Genomic DNA, 16,571 nt, shown 5'->3' with positions numbered 1-16,571 from the left:
AAGGTCTCTGCCAGCAGTGGGGCATCCCATAGACCTGCCCACAGCCCCTCCGTTGCAATGACGGGAAAAATGCCACCGGCAAGGAGGTTTGGATGGGGAGATGTTTTGAAGGCCCTCAGCAGAGTGCTGGGGAGGTGATGTGAGGCAGGCGGGGTCTGAAGCCATCACAGCAGCACCCTTTGGGGAGGGGACAGGCTCTGCACCCTGCATCTGCCCATGATCTGGGGGTGAAGATGATGCTTGGTGACACAGGGAAAGCTGCCTGTGCAGGGTGCCAGCAGAGGCAGGGCAGACCATGAGATAAACCTCAAGAACAGCCTATTTCTCTTTATGAGTGAGTCCATCCATTTCAGAGGGACCATCCATGACCCAGACAGCCGAAAGGACTAGTGGGAGACCAATGTTTGCTCTGGGCACAGTTTGAGTCCAGAGACTAAAGGAGGGGAGAGACGTGGGACATGCCAGTGCTCTCCTGACAAGGTCACTTTTCTGGTGAGGGATTCTCCCCAGGAGCAGTCCTTACCATTGAGTTATATTAAGCATCGTCAATGTTTCATGAGTGCTTGAAGGTCAGGTACAGTCTTCTGCCGATTCATCCACTATCTGCAACTCCATCTGGCTGCACTCTCCCACATTTGCCCTTAAGCTATTGGAGGGAGAGGGGATGTGCTGGAGAGGGGCCCTAGAAAGAGCTGGGCAAGAATTGTGAATGGCCCATGGAAGCCCGGACACCTTTGGTGTTAGGAAGCCTCTACAGGGGGCCTGCAGCTCCCAAATTAGCTGTGCTTTGCCATTTCCCAGCTCTGTCCCTGCCTGGGAAAGGGGAGAGGAGCAAGAGCAGGATGGGTGGCTGGGCTGCGGAGCCAAACTGAGCCTAAAGGAAGGGCTGGGGGAGCCGTCCCGCTGGCACGGGGCCGGGGCAGCGCCACTGGAGAGGCGACTTACTGCGGATCTCAGCGGTCGCGTACTTTGGGATCATGGAGTCGGTGGTGAGCTCGGGGTGCAGGATGCAGCCGTGCGTGTAGGCGTCCATGGGGAGCGAGTCCAGCAGCTCCCGGTACTGCAGCACCCGCGAGTGCAGCAGGCTGCCTGGCTCGGGGATCAGCTGGGTGACGTTTTCTGTGAGGACAAAGGGAAAAGTGTTAGTGGGACACTCGTTAGCTTACGTGGGACACCAGTGTGAAGTCCTGGCTCGAGCTACCTCTGAGCAGGGCTGGCTGGGATGATGCATTAACTCAAAACTGTACCCCACGCTTGGCTCTGCCCCCTCCACACTGCCCGTCCTGGCCAGGAGTGCGTCCAGCCCATGGCGAGATGGGCAAACTTGCAGGACCGCGGCCATGTCTACAAGTGTTTTTAGCCAGCCCTGCAGCCCCGTGTCCCCAGGAGATCAGCCTAGCAAGGCCTTTGCCTCTGCAGCCCCTGAATTTGTATGCTGCAGTTTCACATCTCTCAGGAGGGGAACAAAATCTTCCCATTCTGCAGAAAACAGCTAAAACTCAGGGATTCAGGGCTGGGATCTCCTGAATTACGCACTCGTTACACTAGTGGCAGTGAGGCATCTAATTCTCTTGGGCTTCCCTGAAAATCCCATTCAAAATGGGTAATCAGGGAGCTGATGACCAAAGAAGGAGCCTACAACATCTTCCCTCCTTGCTCAGCCAGTGCCTCAGCTGCAGGAGCATCCCCCACCCTGGCCAGCTCTGCTCCTCCTTGCCTTGTTGGGTTTTATTCATCTTTTACGGATGGCAGTTTGTATCCTGCTCTTTTTATTACACTTTCAGCTCAAAATACACAGCAGATGACACTACAAGGAGCAAAACGTTGCTCTTGTCTCCCCCAAGAATACCAGGTCTATTTTTTTAATGGGATCATAAATGTTTATGGCATTTCCAGACAGCAGTTAACAAGAAGTGAGTAAATTTACCACTGGCACTTGGTGCACCCGGTTGCCCACGTGCCATCTGCAGTGCAGGACTCCCTGCATGCTCGCATCTTGGGCAGCTCTTGTATTGCAAACCTCCCAGCAGCTCTGATTTGGGGCTGGTAGGCTCCGTAAAGTTGTTCTGACCGATGGGCACCGGCATTGCTGTCCCCTTGTACCTCCTCCCTGCCTGTGGGCTGCTAGCTGGTGTGCTGCTTGGACTCCAGCTCTCCAAGTGGGGATTTTCCATCCAAGAAAAGCGACTGGATGCATGAAATAATAATAACTGACCCATAGCCCCTATGCTTCTTCCACAGGGTCCTGGCCAGCACCCGACAGGCTGACACTCAGGCTGGAAACCAGCACATCCAGAGCGACTGCTCTGTCCAGCAGCGAGATGGAGTGACCACAATGAAACACCAGCGTGCTGGCTGCCACCCTGTGTCCTTCAGCACATCCCAGGGAGGTTTTTTGGTGGGACAGGGCTTGCTCTGCCTTGGCATGCCATGGTGGACCTGCATGTACGGGCTGCTGTTGCACAGTCAGCAAGTGATGGGCTGTACGAAGGTGGGATGGGGGAGGCTCAGAAGGATGGGGCTGGGGGCTGCAGCTCTGGGAGGAGCCCTTCTCCCAGGCTCTGAGAGACATTGCCACCAGCCAACCTGTCAGTGGTTTCTTGCTGGGCTATGCCCTAGGGAGAAGCACCCTCAAAGGTGGCTTATTGGCACTATTCACTGCTTTTTGGGGGAAAGAAAATCACTGTTCATCACAGCACCCTTTACTGGTATCTCACCCTCAGGGTGTGTGTAAGCAGCTGAAAAAGGCCACGCTCCCATCCCTGGGGGAAATAAAACTCAGGGAGAACATTTTCTTATCAAGGCATTTTCAAGATCTGCCAGGTGGGTGATGCCCCCTCAGACCAACGCCCTGGCATCCTGCTCACGCTCTTACCAGCCAGCGTTGGTGGGTGATGACTCAGGGCTGAGTGTGCAGCAGGGAGGGATGCTCCAGGCCCTCCTCCCGCTGCCCCAGAGCTTCCCTCTCCATTTCTCAGCGAAATATAAGAAACTGGACAGAAAATCTCAATGGCAGGAGTTTCCCAGCGCACAGGCAGTGCTGTGTCCCCCTCCCACCAGGGTCAACCTGTTGTCACATACACTGGACCACCTGCCCTTTGTACAGACCAGGTGAAGCAGTGCAGGGACCCCACAGATCCATGCTGTCCACTGTCCCTCAACCCCAGGGCTGCCACCAGGCAGAAGAGTGGCTGTCATTCCCCGGGAGCTGTTGTGGTGTGGGCTCCTCTTGACCGATCCCATCCCCGCTGCCTCGCCGGTGAGCGAGCATCGTGCCTCTACCGAGCAGCATCACGGCGGCGGGGCCGGGAGAGGACAGCAGCTGAGCTGGCAAGACGCCCTTGCTTCGGGAGCTATTTTGAGATGTTTTTGATGTCTCTCTTGCAAGGGGGATGACTGCTGGGGCGCGCGGCGTGACGGCACAGATGATCTCCCTACTCAGCTTTGAAGCTTCACCAACAGAGCGTCCCAGCCTGACAGCCCGCAGGTTTGGGGAAATGAGGGTGAAGGGATGTGAGACGCTGGGGAGAGGTCACTTGCCGCAGTGGCCACGCAAACAGCCGCCTTTGAGCATCATCTCAGCATCCCTATGTGCTGGGCTTGGGTGGCCGTTGCCTGCAGCTCTGCTCTGGGTGGAATACGAGCTTCCTCTCTCCTGGCTGTCCCTTCCTCTGGGTTTGTGTCACATCATCCTCCCATGGTCCCCAGCACCACTGGCTTTCTGTGACTTTAGAGGCTGTTTTCCCTGAGATGCGGTGACATGGGGGATGGTGCCCATGGCTGGGGGCACAGGGCTCATCAAGGAAGGGGAGAGGGGCAACAGCACCTGGCTCACACCCATCTTCTCTCAATGGGGTCACTTACAAGGAGTTACTGGGGTTTTTATACCATTACCTGAGGCCAAAGTACAAAGGTGGCCAAACCCAGAAGTATTTCCACAGGCCGTGTCCCAGCTGTGGCTCTGGTGAGATGCCACCACACGCCATGGGGACAAGGGGAAATGGTCTGTTTTGGGAGCATGGCCTCCAAGGCAGAAAAAGAGGAGACCCAGATATGCTCCCCTAGAGCCCCAAAGCAGCACTTCCAAAGGACGTTTGTGGGTTTCTGCTGGAAATCCTTCATTTTCACGGGAAAGTGTAGAAGTTTGGGGAGGGCTGGTAGCTCACTGCTCTTCTGGGGTAAAGCTGAAACTTTAAAGGACAAAGTGGGTACGTTTGACAAACAGCATCTGGATTAGACCCAAGTTTCCCCCAAGACTCAGCCCACCCCACCCTTACCTCCTGTGAAGTTCTTCTCCATGTAGTCAATGATCTGGTTGTAATCGCTGATGATGTTGTCCCTGTGGATGATGACGGGCACCTCCTCCCCCAGGTTGAGCCGCATGAACCAGGGCTCCTTGTGCTCCATCAGGGGCATGCTGACATCCCGCTCCTCGCAGGGCAGCCCCTTCTCTGCGATGACAAGCCGCACCTGGGGCACGACACCGGGGAGAAAGGGCTCAGCACCCCACACTGAGCTGACCCTGAGAGCCCTCAAAGCACCCCAAGAGCCCCTGTGCTACCCCATCACACCTCCCTGGCCCTCCCCTACCTCTGAAGCAGAGCTATGTGCCAGGACACACCTTGTCCTGGAGAAGCCAAGCAGCTCTTGGCATGGGGCAGCTGCAAAATCCAGGCAGCCAAGGGAGGATTTCCCTTCCCAGCAAACCGGGGAGACCCAAACTCATCCCAACTTTGCAGGATCATAGACCATCCTCCCCCTGGTCACTGGTGGCCCATGAGATGGGCAGAGGGGCTGGAGGGCTGAGAGCCCATCCCTCAGCATCAGGTGGAGGGAGGCAGCAGCTCCCCAGCTGGGGATGATCAGTGGTGCTGCTGTGGGTCCCAATGTAGCCCAGCATATAACCGAGGAGGAAGAGGAACCAGGGGCTGTAGCAATGCTGTGCTTTGCACCCAGTGGGTGCTACTGCCCAGCTGGAGGAGGCCTGGATGCTCACCTAGGTATGCTCTGCTCTGGGGGGGTGGGCTCTGGTTTCCCAGGCCAGAGGAGGGAGAAGGCTCTGCTTTGTGGGGGGTTTCAAGCAGCCCCTGCAGCCTGCATGGCATCCCTTGTCCTCCTCCCCACTGTCACCAGCCTGGGGATATTGCCCACCACCTTTGTACCTCTCATGCCAAACCCTTTGCCTTCACTTGCTGCCCTTCTTCAGCCCTGGGCCAGTGAGCAGCACCCCTGGGGGGGCACCCACCCATCTCTGGGGTGGGAAAGCTGAGCCCAGTGGTGGGGAGGGGCAGGGGGAGGCAGGAGTGGGGCTGGATGTGGGACATCATCCCAGTCCCCATTGCCCATGGATGGCTCTCAGGGCTGCTTAGGCTGCTGTGCTCTGTGCTTGCAATGGTGTTGAACATGCACTCGGGGATGGCATTTTAGGCTTCTGGGTTATAAAAATCTGAGTGTTATGAGCTAAGTATGTCAAATAGGAAAAAAAAAATCAAACCTCTTGAGGGATGTGGGACAGTCACATTTTACAGAACCACTGAATGGGGGAAAAGCATTTGTTTTCCTCCAACTAGCAACACCTAAAAATATAACTTACCAAAGATAAGCATTTCTATGAGTACTTCAGAGTTCCTGGGGAATTAGTCATTAATTATTTACAGGGCTGGCAAATTATGATTTTTTTTATGTTAAAGTCAAACACAGAAAAGCCTGGGTCCCTCAACTGCTACTTGCTCTTGGCCTTTTCCTCCCAGCTAATGGATGAACCTGGGCCAGGACCACCCAGGGCATCTGTCCCAAACTCCTTGTGCTTCCCTGTTCTGCTGTCAAGAGCCGAGGCTGAAGGCCAGGCAGGAGGGTTTGGCTCCTGGGGTAACCCCAGTGCCTGTGGGCGAGGGGAGCCCCTGCTCCCAGCCAGGGGTGATGAAACATGCCTGGAGCCCACAGCGCCGGCATGGCTGCAATGAGGCCAGTGCTGGCCATAAAACTCCAGAAATCCCTTTGCAAGCAGGGTCAGATCTTGGTGGGGGCTCAGGATCCTTCCCACAAACAGCCCCAGCACTGTGGAGGGTGGTTCTGAGCAGGTCCTGGGCAGACCAGGAGAAGCTTTGCCCACAGTCAGATCCCCAAAAAACTCTGCAGGGGGTTCCCATGCAGCTCCCGCCACTGCCCGCCCTGCGATGTTCATCACACCAGCCTGTGCCCATCTGCCTTCCATCAAACGCTCTTTCTCTGCAACTGACCTCAAAACTGAAGCTCCAGGCAGTGCCAGCGGGTGCTGTGGCTCTAGGTGTGCCCTGTCCCCAGTGTCCCCAGCCCCTCAGAGGTGGGGCTGGTTGTAGGAAACCCAGTGCAAGAAGTGCCTTAACCGCTGCCTCCCTGCTGCTGGTGGCTAAACGAGCAAGAAAATAAAAATAGCAGCAAGCTGGGCACGAGCATCCCTCGCCGGTGCGGATCAGATGCCCGTTGGTCACCTGCTGCTGGCGATGCCGACCATGTGCAGCCACCCTGCTGCATTGGGCATCCTCCCCGCTCTTTGTGCCCGTGAGCAGGAACACCCAGCTCTGCCCTTGGCCTCCCCACTGGGCCGTGGGGCTCCAGGGGTCCTGGCACTGGGGGAACTTTGTGTTCCCTTCACCCCTCTGAATAGTGTATTCCCCATGGAATACATATGGCATGGGAATGATGGTGGGTTTGGGGCCGGGAGGAGATGGCTGGATTTGCTACAGAGCTGCTGTGCTGCAAAATGAGCATTTACTATTGCCTGGAAAATGGGTTTTCTTGCTATTTAGCCCCATGAGCCTGACATGGAGCTGAAGCACCCCAAGAATAGGATTTCCAGGGTCCTGCTGCAATGTCAGGGGTAAATGATTGCTGCGTGCTGGGTCTGCTCCCCAGGAGCCCAGCCTGGGGGCCTTCCCCTCTCCCGGCAGCTGGGTGGTCCCGGGGCTCAGCCTTTGTCTGTGCTCCTGGCCACGCCGGAGTGGGGCTGTGGGCGAACACAAAGCCGAGGCGGCTCCCGGTACAAGCCACGATTCCAAAGCAAAAGCAGGATATGGCAGAGCCCCCCCCATCCCCTCCCCAGGCAGATGCTGTTAAACCGCAGAACCGCAGGTACCAAAGAGCTGCCCGGCCACACGCTGCTGCCCTCGCCAGCCCTGGGGACAAGCCCCTTGCCCTTCTGGCCAGTGTATCCATCCTCCCCAGGCAAGGGGATGCCCTGGGGACTGGAGGTGATTCTTCCCCAGGAACCCGGCCGAGTGATTATTTTTATTTTACCTTTTGTGAGCTGAATGACTGGGTCCAGTGGTACAAAACCAGTCTGTCCTGGGATTTGAGAGCGGGGTCTGTCAGGTCCTGGTTTTCTTCCCCCTCCGTGGATTTCCCTGGGTCGTTCTCCAGCGCCGAGATGGGCCACCAGCTGCAGTTGGTGGGAGTAACATTATTGGGAGTCGCCATGACAGCCTGCGAGCGAGCGGGGAGAGGGATGAGGGAGCGAGCGGCGTTAGCCCAGCATCACATGGGCTCCTGCCAGCAGCATCACTCCTGAGGCAGCTCCATCTCCCCGGCTGGGGTGGGCCGTGGTGGGCACTGGGGGTCACGGGAGAGGATGGTGGTGGCAGCGGCGATGCTGTGGGTGAAATCGCAGCCTGTCCCCGCTCGTGGCGGGGCTCCCACAGAAACCTACGGGCATCGCTTCAATAGGCGAGTCAGCAGCAGAGGTTCCTGCTGCCTGCCCGCCTGCCAGCTCCACGATCCAGGGCGGCTCCAACCCCTGTGTCTCCTCAGGAATATTCTGCAGCAGAGATTCAGGTTTTTTTGACTGGTTTAGATACAGCAGATATGTAATAAATAGCTACATTGATGGATACTGGCTTTAAAATGCCTAGCAGGTGTCTTGCCTGCCTTGCAACCTCCATTGAAAGAAGCAGCAATGGTTGTGTAAAGGTATTCGGTGATTTTGGGGGAGCACAGATTAATTCCTGCCTAATGAGCATTATGTAGCCTGTAGTGGGGTAGGGCCCAGGAGCCCTCCCTGTGTACCAGAACCCCAGGGTGCCTGGCCAAACCGGGCAGCCATCCTGCACCAACGCAGGCAGGTTGGGGACCATTTCCAGAATTAGTGAGGTGTGTTGCAATTGTGAACTGTCCGGGTTTCCTCTGCTTGGACAGTGCTGGGGCTTCTGGAGCTGCTGCTCTCCAGGTGCTATGAGCATCACCCAGAGGTTTGCAGGGAAACATGGGTAGGCAGCTGGCACCTTTCTGGACACAGCAACCTGGACATCTGGGCCTGTGCTTTATGACACTTGGCTTTGTTATGCTCCAACTCTGTCAATGTGGCAGCCTGGAGATAATTTCCCACATATAGGACAAGCTGCCAGTGCTGTGGGGTAAAACCAGCCCAGTTATGGGGGTCACAGGGGCAGGTTCTAGAGAGGAGGGAAGAGAGGGCTCTGCAGGTACAGGGAGCCAGCTCACATCTTGGGGCTGTGCTTGTGTTGCTCCCATCTTCACCCATGCTGGAGCTGGTGAGGTTGCCCCAGGTGTGGAAGGAAACAGGGGAGGGTTTGGGAACTGGTTCAAGTGCGGAAACTGAGGCACACTGCTGAAGAGCACTGGGAGGGAGTAGGACCGAAATGGTACCCAGCCTCATGAGCAGAGTGAAAGGAGCAATTTTCTGGGGACTGGGAGGTGAAAATGAAGCTGTTGGTGTAGTGATGCCCCAGTCCCAGGGCATGCGGGAGGGTGATGGTGGTGGGGTGAGGCTGGGAAGCGCTGTGCCTGCCCTGCCTCCTCTCTGCTTTCTCCCCCATAGGCAGCAGCTCCCAAAACCATCTTCCTTCCCCAGCCCAGGGCTTCCCAAGCCTTGCCAGATGCCCTGTGCTGGCCTTGGGGACACCCACAGAGAAAGGGTCTTGCTTGGCCTCTGCTTTGGAGCTGCAAAGTCAGGGCAGTGGCCCGTGCTGCTGCAAACTGGGAGAAAGCTGAGTTTTAAGGAGCTGGCCCCATCCTGCAGTGCCACCCGGCCTGCTGCTCCACAGCCTCCCCTCCCTCCCTCCTGCTCCGGGCAGCAGAGCCCTCGCTGCCCAGGGAACATCTCTTTGGGCTCCTTTCACTGAAAAGGGACACCTTTGGGTTCAGAAAAGGAAAGGAGCAGCTTGACAAAGCAGAAGCAGTTCCCTCCTGCGGATCGCTGTCTAGAAAGCCCCATCTAGTGGCATATTTTGTGATGAATTAATGCTGCACTGCTGGGAATAAAAAATGACGAGTTGCTTCATCCCTTTATGTCCTGCAGGCACACGGTGCCTCTGGGGGTGCTTCTTTATTTAGCTGGGTCTGGCTTGCTGAACTGACTAAGGCTTGAGGGGCAGGAAGGGTGCCAGCCCTCTTTAGAGGTGCCCTGACCTTGTGTGACCTTGAGATTCTCATCCCCAGCCCTCCTGCCTGCGAAAGGGGACGATGCTGGGCTGGCTGGACCTGGTGGCACTGGCAGAGTCCTGGCAGAAGGTGCCATCGGGGCAGGATTGTGGGTGCTGGAGGTTTGGGAATGCACAATCCGGGGTGTCTCGTCTCAGAGCTGATCCAAATGGTACAGAGGGGAGAGAGCAGGCAGCTGGAGTTGGTCATGGGACTTTGTAGGCACAGAAGCACCTTTCTCATTTCAGAAGGAGGGGGTGGAAATCAGGCTGTAGGATCAGCTCTATTGATTTTTTGCTGGTGGCCTGATTCAGCATCTGCCAATGCAAAGCTTAGCTAGGACTCAGTTTGGCTTCTGTAAGGCAAGAAATAAATTTCATTGATCCAGGGTGCCCTTCTGCATCCTGCTTCCATTGAACTGGTCCTGAAACCAGACAGGCAAATAACTTGTAAAGTGTTGGGGTTGGGAGGAAGCCACTGGAAAAAATAAAACAGCCTATAGCTGCTGAGATAGGAACTAGAGGTGTGATCTGCTCCAAGGAAAGCCCCCCAGTGCTTGTGACATAGTCTTTTGTCTTTTAGACATATTATTCTTCTCAGTAGATTGACTGAGGACATATTCTACAGTATCTGTGGACAGAAAAAATTCCCCAGGCTTGTTGGGGCAGGGTCAGCAGCCAGCCGGGGGCAAGTACTTGTTGGGGCACGTTCAGCAGCAGGCTGGGAGCAGTAAGGCTGCACCCAGCACTGCTGGTACCAGGCCACCTCTGAGGTCAAGAGCTGATGCTTGTCAATCAAGCTATTAGTGCTGTGCAGGCATCCCCAGAGAAGATGCTGTCTGCTAGCAATGCTTGAGCTTTCAGGCAGGCAGGAAGCAGCAGTCACTGAGTTATCAGAGGAGTGAAGTGGGTGAGCTGAACCGGGAAGGCTTTGGCCTCTCTTGGAGCTCGTCACTTCACTAAAATGAGATGGTTTGAGCAATGTGAATGTCAGCAGCAATGTTTTGGTATGTTTGCTACAGGCCTGGTAGTTGCAATCAAGAACCCAAAATATCTGCCCTTCCTCTGCCACAGGCAGCACTGGACAGGCTTCAACTTGAGCACAAATGGTAACTGAGGCAGAATACCAAACCGCTGGGGTTTTGTTGCTTCTTTCCTCTTTCCTTCCCCCCTCGCTACCAGTGACATCTGTCCTGCCCAGGACACTATAGAAACACATCCAGGGAACCTGCTGTCAGACTCTGCTGCCCTGTCTGGCTTTGAATTCACTTCTCAGCCCTAAACTTCAGGGCATTTCTTAGACTAGTTTCTGTAGTTCCCTTGATGTCCTTGGACAGAGCAGGTCTGCTGCATGCTGAAAATGCCCTTGTCTGGCTTTGAATTCACTTCTCAGCCCTAACCTTCAGGGCATTTCTTAGACTAGTTTCTCTAGTTCCCTTGCTGTCCTTGGACAGAGCAGGTCTGCTGCACGCTGAAAATGCCCCGATGCCCTTCCATCATCAGTCCTTGCCAGTTTTATGTAACTCCAGCTTTAAGATCTAGGCTCTTCCAGAGGTTTGTGCCTGCTTTATTAAAGAAGTGCAGAAACAACTGCACTGAGGTGACCTTGAGCCAGCCACCCACACTGCATTTCTGGGGCAAGGAGCCCTGCTGTGCCATTCGTAGGGCCCCAGCTGCAGAGGGGTGGGATGTTTTTGTTCCTCGCAGACAGCCCACACCAGTTTTAAGAGCTTTATTTGTGCACGTTAGAGATCTATGCCTCAGCCAGTCAGGCTCCAGGTCAATGCTTGCCAAGAGGCAGGACAATTGTTAAAAGGGTTTAAAAAGGAGAAATAGTGCATCTAGCAACTATACTTTTAAACTTTTTAAGAGGGCACAAAACCGAAACATGAACAGAAACATGAGCAGAAATAGCCTTTGAAAAATAGCAGCAGCAAAGATAACGAGTACCAAATAGTTTTGTTTCAAAGTACATATACCAGATTTACTGAGGGGAGAAAGAAGGGAAAACTGAAGGAAGCACAACCAAAACGGTGTGTGGGTATGAAGGACGGTGCCAGAAGAAGGTGAAGGAAAGGGGATAGTGAAGTACTAACCCAAGAGGGAAAAAACATGTTCACCTGCGCAGTTCTAAGTATTTAAACATGGCAATTCACAGGTGAGGAGGTAAATGAACGCTAAATAATTGCATGACACTTAGGAGTAACAGAACAGTTTTAGTTGAATTCTTATGTTAATCTATTTGGATTTGTTTGAACTTTAAATCTGAACTTCCTGGACCTGCAGTGTAAATTTTAGGGCTGATTAGAATAAAATCTACAGACAGTGATCATCATCTAGAATGTCTGAGAGTTCTCTAGCACGGGATACAAGGCCAACTCTCTGCATATGCTACAATCTATTTTTATACAACTGCTTGTGATTCCTTGGCTTGCTGACCACTAGTTTTTAAAGTGTAAGTAAAAACAGTAGTATTCTATTAAAGTTAAGCATGTGCTGACACTGAAAGCAGAATTTTGGGGTTTTTGTTTGTTTTGTTTTTGTTTTTTTTTTAAAAAAAGTTGTGTGGGAACATGAGTGCAAATCACATTATTCAGGCTTTTAATTTTCTGGGTTTTGAAAAACATTTATTAATGCAAGTCTCAGCAACAAAATTTTTTATTTCAATATTTTCAACCAGAAGGAATGTTATAGCTCTACACCACAAAGCCTCTATGATACACGCTTCTTGGTTACCCTATTTCCACGCTGCTTTGTGTATCAAACATACTCAGAAACAACCTGTATAGATGGCTCCACCGTCTCCACTTCTGAGACAGCACAGCCCAAAAAAACTGTTAGTCTGCTTCACTCCCCACTAAATTATTCCATCTGTAAAGCACAAATAACAAAATATATTTTTGCTTCTAAGAGCTTCACTTATCTGCAGAAAAATAGAACTGCTTAAGAGTGAGCTAGTTAAATTATGAAAGGGTCCAAGCACACACCCTGCACATACTGGACCTCCCAACAAATTTGTGAGGAGGAAGTATTCACAATTTGATCCAACTAAAATGGAGCCAGGTAGTGTTCAAGGAAACAAGATCCATCCTATCCAAGATACTGAATGCCTTCTCATTCTCCTCTCTAGAGCAGGATGAGGAGGATAGAGCTGTAGCTATGAAACATTTCTCTAAGTACCGGGACACATTAAGAATGAACCTTCCAAACACTGCAAAATTTCAGAATAAAACCTAAAAGGTGCTTATTTTTTTTTTCCCCAAAAAAACACAGTGAAAAGAGAATACAGAGCTTGAATATCCACAGCACAAACCCAAAAAACAAAGGGAGTTCATTTGATCTACAGTGCTTTTGTTAAGGTATTCAGAGACTTTAGTGCATTCTTTTTAGAACTAAGCTCAGAAACTATATTCCATTTTTCATTTTATTAGAAAACTAAACTGTATGAGGCAAAGAAATGTTTGATCAAACGCACAACAGTGAAAACATGGCACTGACAAGGCATTTAACCCAACCATTATCACAAACTCAAGATTTGCCATTGCTTTCAGTCAAGTGTACATCATTTCTGCCATGTGAGACATTTTCTTGGGAATATATAAGTAATATTCCATGTATCCAGAAAGATCTTCAATAGTCACATCATCCACAAAGGCTCGAGCTTGCTCAGAACAAGATCTCGGAGAACTCGAGGAGGCTGTTCCACAAGGGGATCTATTCTGAAGAGACTGGGCGTGGACTCCTAGGACGGCCTTTTCGCACTCTGACAGGACGCTCCGCAGGCCGGAGAAGGAGTACACCTCCATGGTTCGCCACTCTTTGCACTGGCACTTCTTGTCCGTACAGGGGCACTGCTTGCCATTGCTGAGCATAGATAAGGACTGGAAATCTGAGGTTTGGCTAGAATGCAAGCTAGTTTCAAAGGACAAGGAGAGAGCGGGGTAATTCTCTCTTGACTTCTCCAAAGGCTCTTCAGCGGTGAAAGCTTCCAAAGATTCAGTTCTGTCATCACTGGCCTCCAAGTGAGAACCGTGCCCGTCCTTCGTACCGTGTTCTGCTGTAACAAAAACGTCTGAACTGATACTGCTCTTCGACGTGTCTGCCTGGGTTTTGTGTTTCAGCTGGTTGTTGGCTTTCACGTTGCAGTACGTAAACTTGGGAGGATGCAGGACGGGAGACTTGGAGCGTCTGCGACGCGGGACTCTTGTCGATCCTCTGGAAGGCTTTCTCACACACCTGCAGGGTTGTAACAGGTCAGCAAGTAGGTAACTCCAGAATCTACACCACAGCTCAATAAGTGCTAACATGTGGCTAAAAATGTTTTAGATTTTTTTTTTTTTTTTCCATGCTTAGAAAAATCAGGTGACTGGTCATTTACGGGAATAGTGGAGGGGTCTGAAGAAATTGGTGTTCTCCCAAAGATACATACAAACAGCTTTATTTCAAATAATCTGTGTTATTAAGATTATAATAACACAGATTATTTAAATCTTCTGTGTTAAGCAAATGATACTTTGTCATCCCAAATGGAACTGTAGTGTAGAACCTGGATATCCATTGGAGCTGCTGGCAGAATTGCACTGAATATCCAGGTACTTCAATACAGAAATAGAATAACCCAAGAAAGAGGTGAGAGGGGGTTGCAAAGGTGTAAGACTTGAAGAAAAGGACTTCTGAGGAAACCAGTGGAAAAGAAAGTTTTAGGTTCCCTTGCTAAGAGAAGAGGCAATATTGGTTTTAAACTCTTTGATGAAATCCCCTTATATCCCTCATATCAAACAATTATGGTAAAGTTTTGTAATAGGAAGGAGATAAAAGATGGAAAAGCAACTAATTAATAGCAACTTTAATCGGAAACAATGCGAGTGTTAAATGTCTCAAACCAGAAACACATGCAAGGGGCAGTGAGTGGTATGTTTTACCCGTGCCACGCTTCCTTTGAGCAGACTGGCTGTTGCTTGGCTCCATCCATGGCTGCTCTTGTCGGCGTTCTGAGAATCGTCCCCTCGCCCACGGACAGAGCTGCAATACATCTGAGAAAAAAGGGAATGCCACGTTACACTGGTGCCTGAACATACCTATTCAGAGGTCCAGGTTCAGCTTGGTTAAGACATTTAAGTTCACAGCCTTGACTTCCTCTACAGTCAGTGGTTACAAACAGGCTGTTACAGAGATTTATCTAACTGCTCTTAATATATTGACCTCAGACAAGTGCCTAAAGATAGGCGAGATGAAATGAAAGGAGGCCAAGATGCCCTGAGGCTGATGTCATGCCCTATTTGTACCGAAATGACACATTTGAGGAATGTAAACTCAGGTTCCAAATGTTGTTGTCAGACAATAGTTTTTAAAGATTGACTACTCCTACTCATCTAAAATGCAAAGTCAGGAGCCCATAGCATCAGGCTGAGGAGTCTGTGGAGAGGTGGATGAGGTACAACAGACAAGGACAGATTACTAATTTATTTCTCATTAAATTTCCCAGATAAACATGGAATGAAAAAAAAATCTGGCCCTGAAGGTCCAGACAACAAACATAAATGCCTCAGCACGCAAACCTGTATTTATGATGGCTCTATCTGTGATTTGGAACACAGGATAGGAAATCGTAAGAAATTAGGTTGAAATTCTAGAAGAGCCCAAGTACTCTGCCCAAAGTTGATCTTAAGGGATTAGTCACAAGACTTGAGCTGTTCAAAACACGGGCCTGCAAAACAAGATTGTTTTATGCCTAAGAAAACACCATCAGGAATCAACCAGAACTCCACAGAGTCTGTCACTGGTAATATCAAAAGTGGTGTGCTTAATAAGCACAGTGCCCTGCTAGAGAACAGCTGGTTTTTTTCCACATTTAACAGAAGAGCTCCTGAAGTAGAGGAAATGAGGAGCAAAGCAAAAGACATTTTAACATGCAGAGGAAGTAATGAGTTCGCAGTACTGACCTATGGAGATGAAGTCACAAGGTAACACCAATAATCCACACAAAGCTTTCTCTTGTGTCTGGGAATTCCCAAAAGACTTGAACTATCTCATGAAGTGTCAGACTGCTTAACTTTATTAACTCCTCCTTTTAAGGAAGATTCTCATACTACATATTTTCAGTATATCCAGTGTGTTATGGAGTGAGTTTTTAGTGTAAGAATGCCTGCAGACATTTCACTCTACAAAATCTCCCCAAATCAGAAACGGTCAGTGTTTGTATTTAGCCTAATGATCTCCAGTGAGACTGGGCTCTCCAGCACACCACCAAGCGATGCTGCTGTCCTGCAGACGCTTCCCAAGCAAACTTTCATGCACTGTAGTAAAGGCTGGTAACGTGGCTGAAGACACCAGCCTTTACATGGACAGAAAAACAAGTTCTGTATCACACATGGTGACTTTGGCCACCACAACAGCTGCTTTGGGCAAGTAATTTCATGTTTTCATATAGTCACTGTGCAATTTCAGTTGGATACTGTGTTGAAATTAGTCAGTAATAAAGTACTGCTTTGCCTATTAGACAGTTAGAATGACTGCGTTTCAGCTGAAGTGATGCAGCTGTCTCCTCCTGGAGAGGAAGGAACCTTTCACCGAACGACACGTGTTTTGAGATTCAAACTAACAGAAAACAAATACATCTATGTAATAAGAAACTGAGAAATTACACGGTCCTTTTGGTGGCTCACTTACCCTGCTGCATCCACTCTCAGCTTTTTGAAAGCTGTTTGCAGACTCTCTTCCTCTTCATCTTTAGCTTCCAAGTCCATTGATGGGCTCTCAGTGTGTAACCAGTTGTGCCATATAGAACAAACTGAAATACAGAAATTAGGATTTGTTGGTTAGGTCGGAACGCACGTGGTCTGTCAAAAACTGAAATGAGGCAGGTGAGAGATGCTTGTTCTCCTGTGGCCAACCTCAGTGTCCCCTGGCCAGCCCTGCCCGGTGAAGCCCACACTGGGTGTTTCTCAGAACAGGCACAGCCTGTGTCACAACTGACAGAGCGTCTTTTCACTGAGTGAGCAGACGATGTAGAATCTGTCAGCTCGTGTAACTCCAGTGTGAGTTACCAGTGTGACAGCGCCAGAAGAGCCAGGGACACCCCCCGGTGACGAGTGACCAGCACACGGGCCAGGGGAACAGCACCGGCCCCAGACCCGAGACAGGGCCCCGCTGCCGCCG

The 16,571-nt window shown here is 51.2% G+C and overlaps 2 protein-coding genes across 5 annotated transcripts in view; both read right to left on the bottom strand.

Annotated features, from left to right (window-relative positions):
* Positions 1 to 7,467, bottom strand: part of GDAP1L1 (ganglioside induced differentiation associated protein 1 like 1) — a 13,236-nt gene extending 5,769 nt beyond the window's left edge. Inside the window, exons 1-3 of one of the 4 annotated variants that reach the window (XM_010164267.1) lie at positions 7,276 to 7,467; positions 4,278 to 4,470; positions 946 to 1,119 (exon numbers count right to left, since the gene is read on the bottom strand). In XM_010164267.1, coding sequence (XP_010162569.1) covers positions 946 to 1,119; positions 4,278 to 4,470; positions 7,276 to 7,455 — 547 coding nt within the window. In that variant the 5' untranslated portion in view covers positions 7,456 to 7,467. Of the gene's footprint in view, positions 1 to 945; positions 1,162 to 4,271; positions 4,471 to 7,275 lie in introns of all 4 variants that reach the window. The other 3 variants (XM_010164266.1, XM_010164269.1, XM_010164268.1) reach the window with 3 other exon arrangements.
* A 5,497-nt stretch (positions 7,468 to 12,964) lies between these two features.
* LOC104522080 (oxidative stress-responsive serine-rich protein 1) lies at positions 12,965 to 16,198 on the bottom strand. The gene is made up of 3 exons (XM_010164265.1): positions 16,083 to 16,198; positions 14,336 to 14,446; positions 12,965 to 13,649 (listed from the first exon to the last, which is right to left on the bottom strand). Exons 1-3 carry the CDS (start codon positions 16,157 to 16,159, stop codon positions 12,965 to 12,967), a joined length of 873 nt encoding a protein of 290 aa, XP_010162567.1. The 5' UTR covers positions 16,160 to 16,198.
* Between the last annotated feature and the right edge of the window lie 373 nt (positions 16,199 to 16,571).

The sequence above is a fragment of the Antrostomus carolinensis genome, unplaced genomic scaffold (assembly GCF_000700745.2).
Source record: "Antrostomus carolinensis isolate BGI_N321 unplaced genomic scaffold, ASM70074v2 scaffold33733, whole genome shotgun sequence".
NCBI lineage: Eukaryota > Metazoa > Chordata > Aves > Caprimulgiformes > Caprimulgidae > Antrostomus > Antrostomus carolinensis.
The sequence above is the reverse complement of the archived record's forward strand: the minus strand, read 5'-3'. Positions and strand labels throughout refer to the sequence as shown.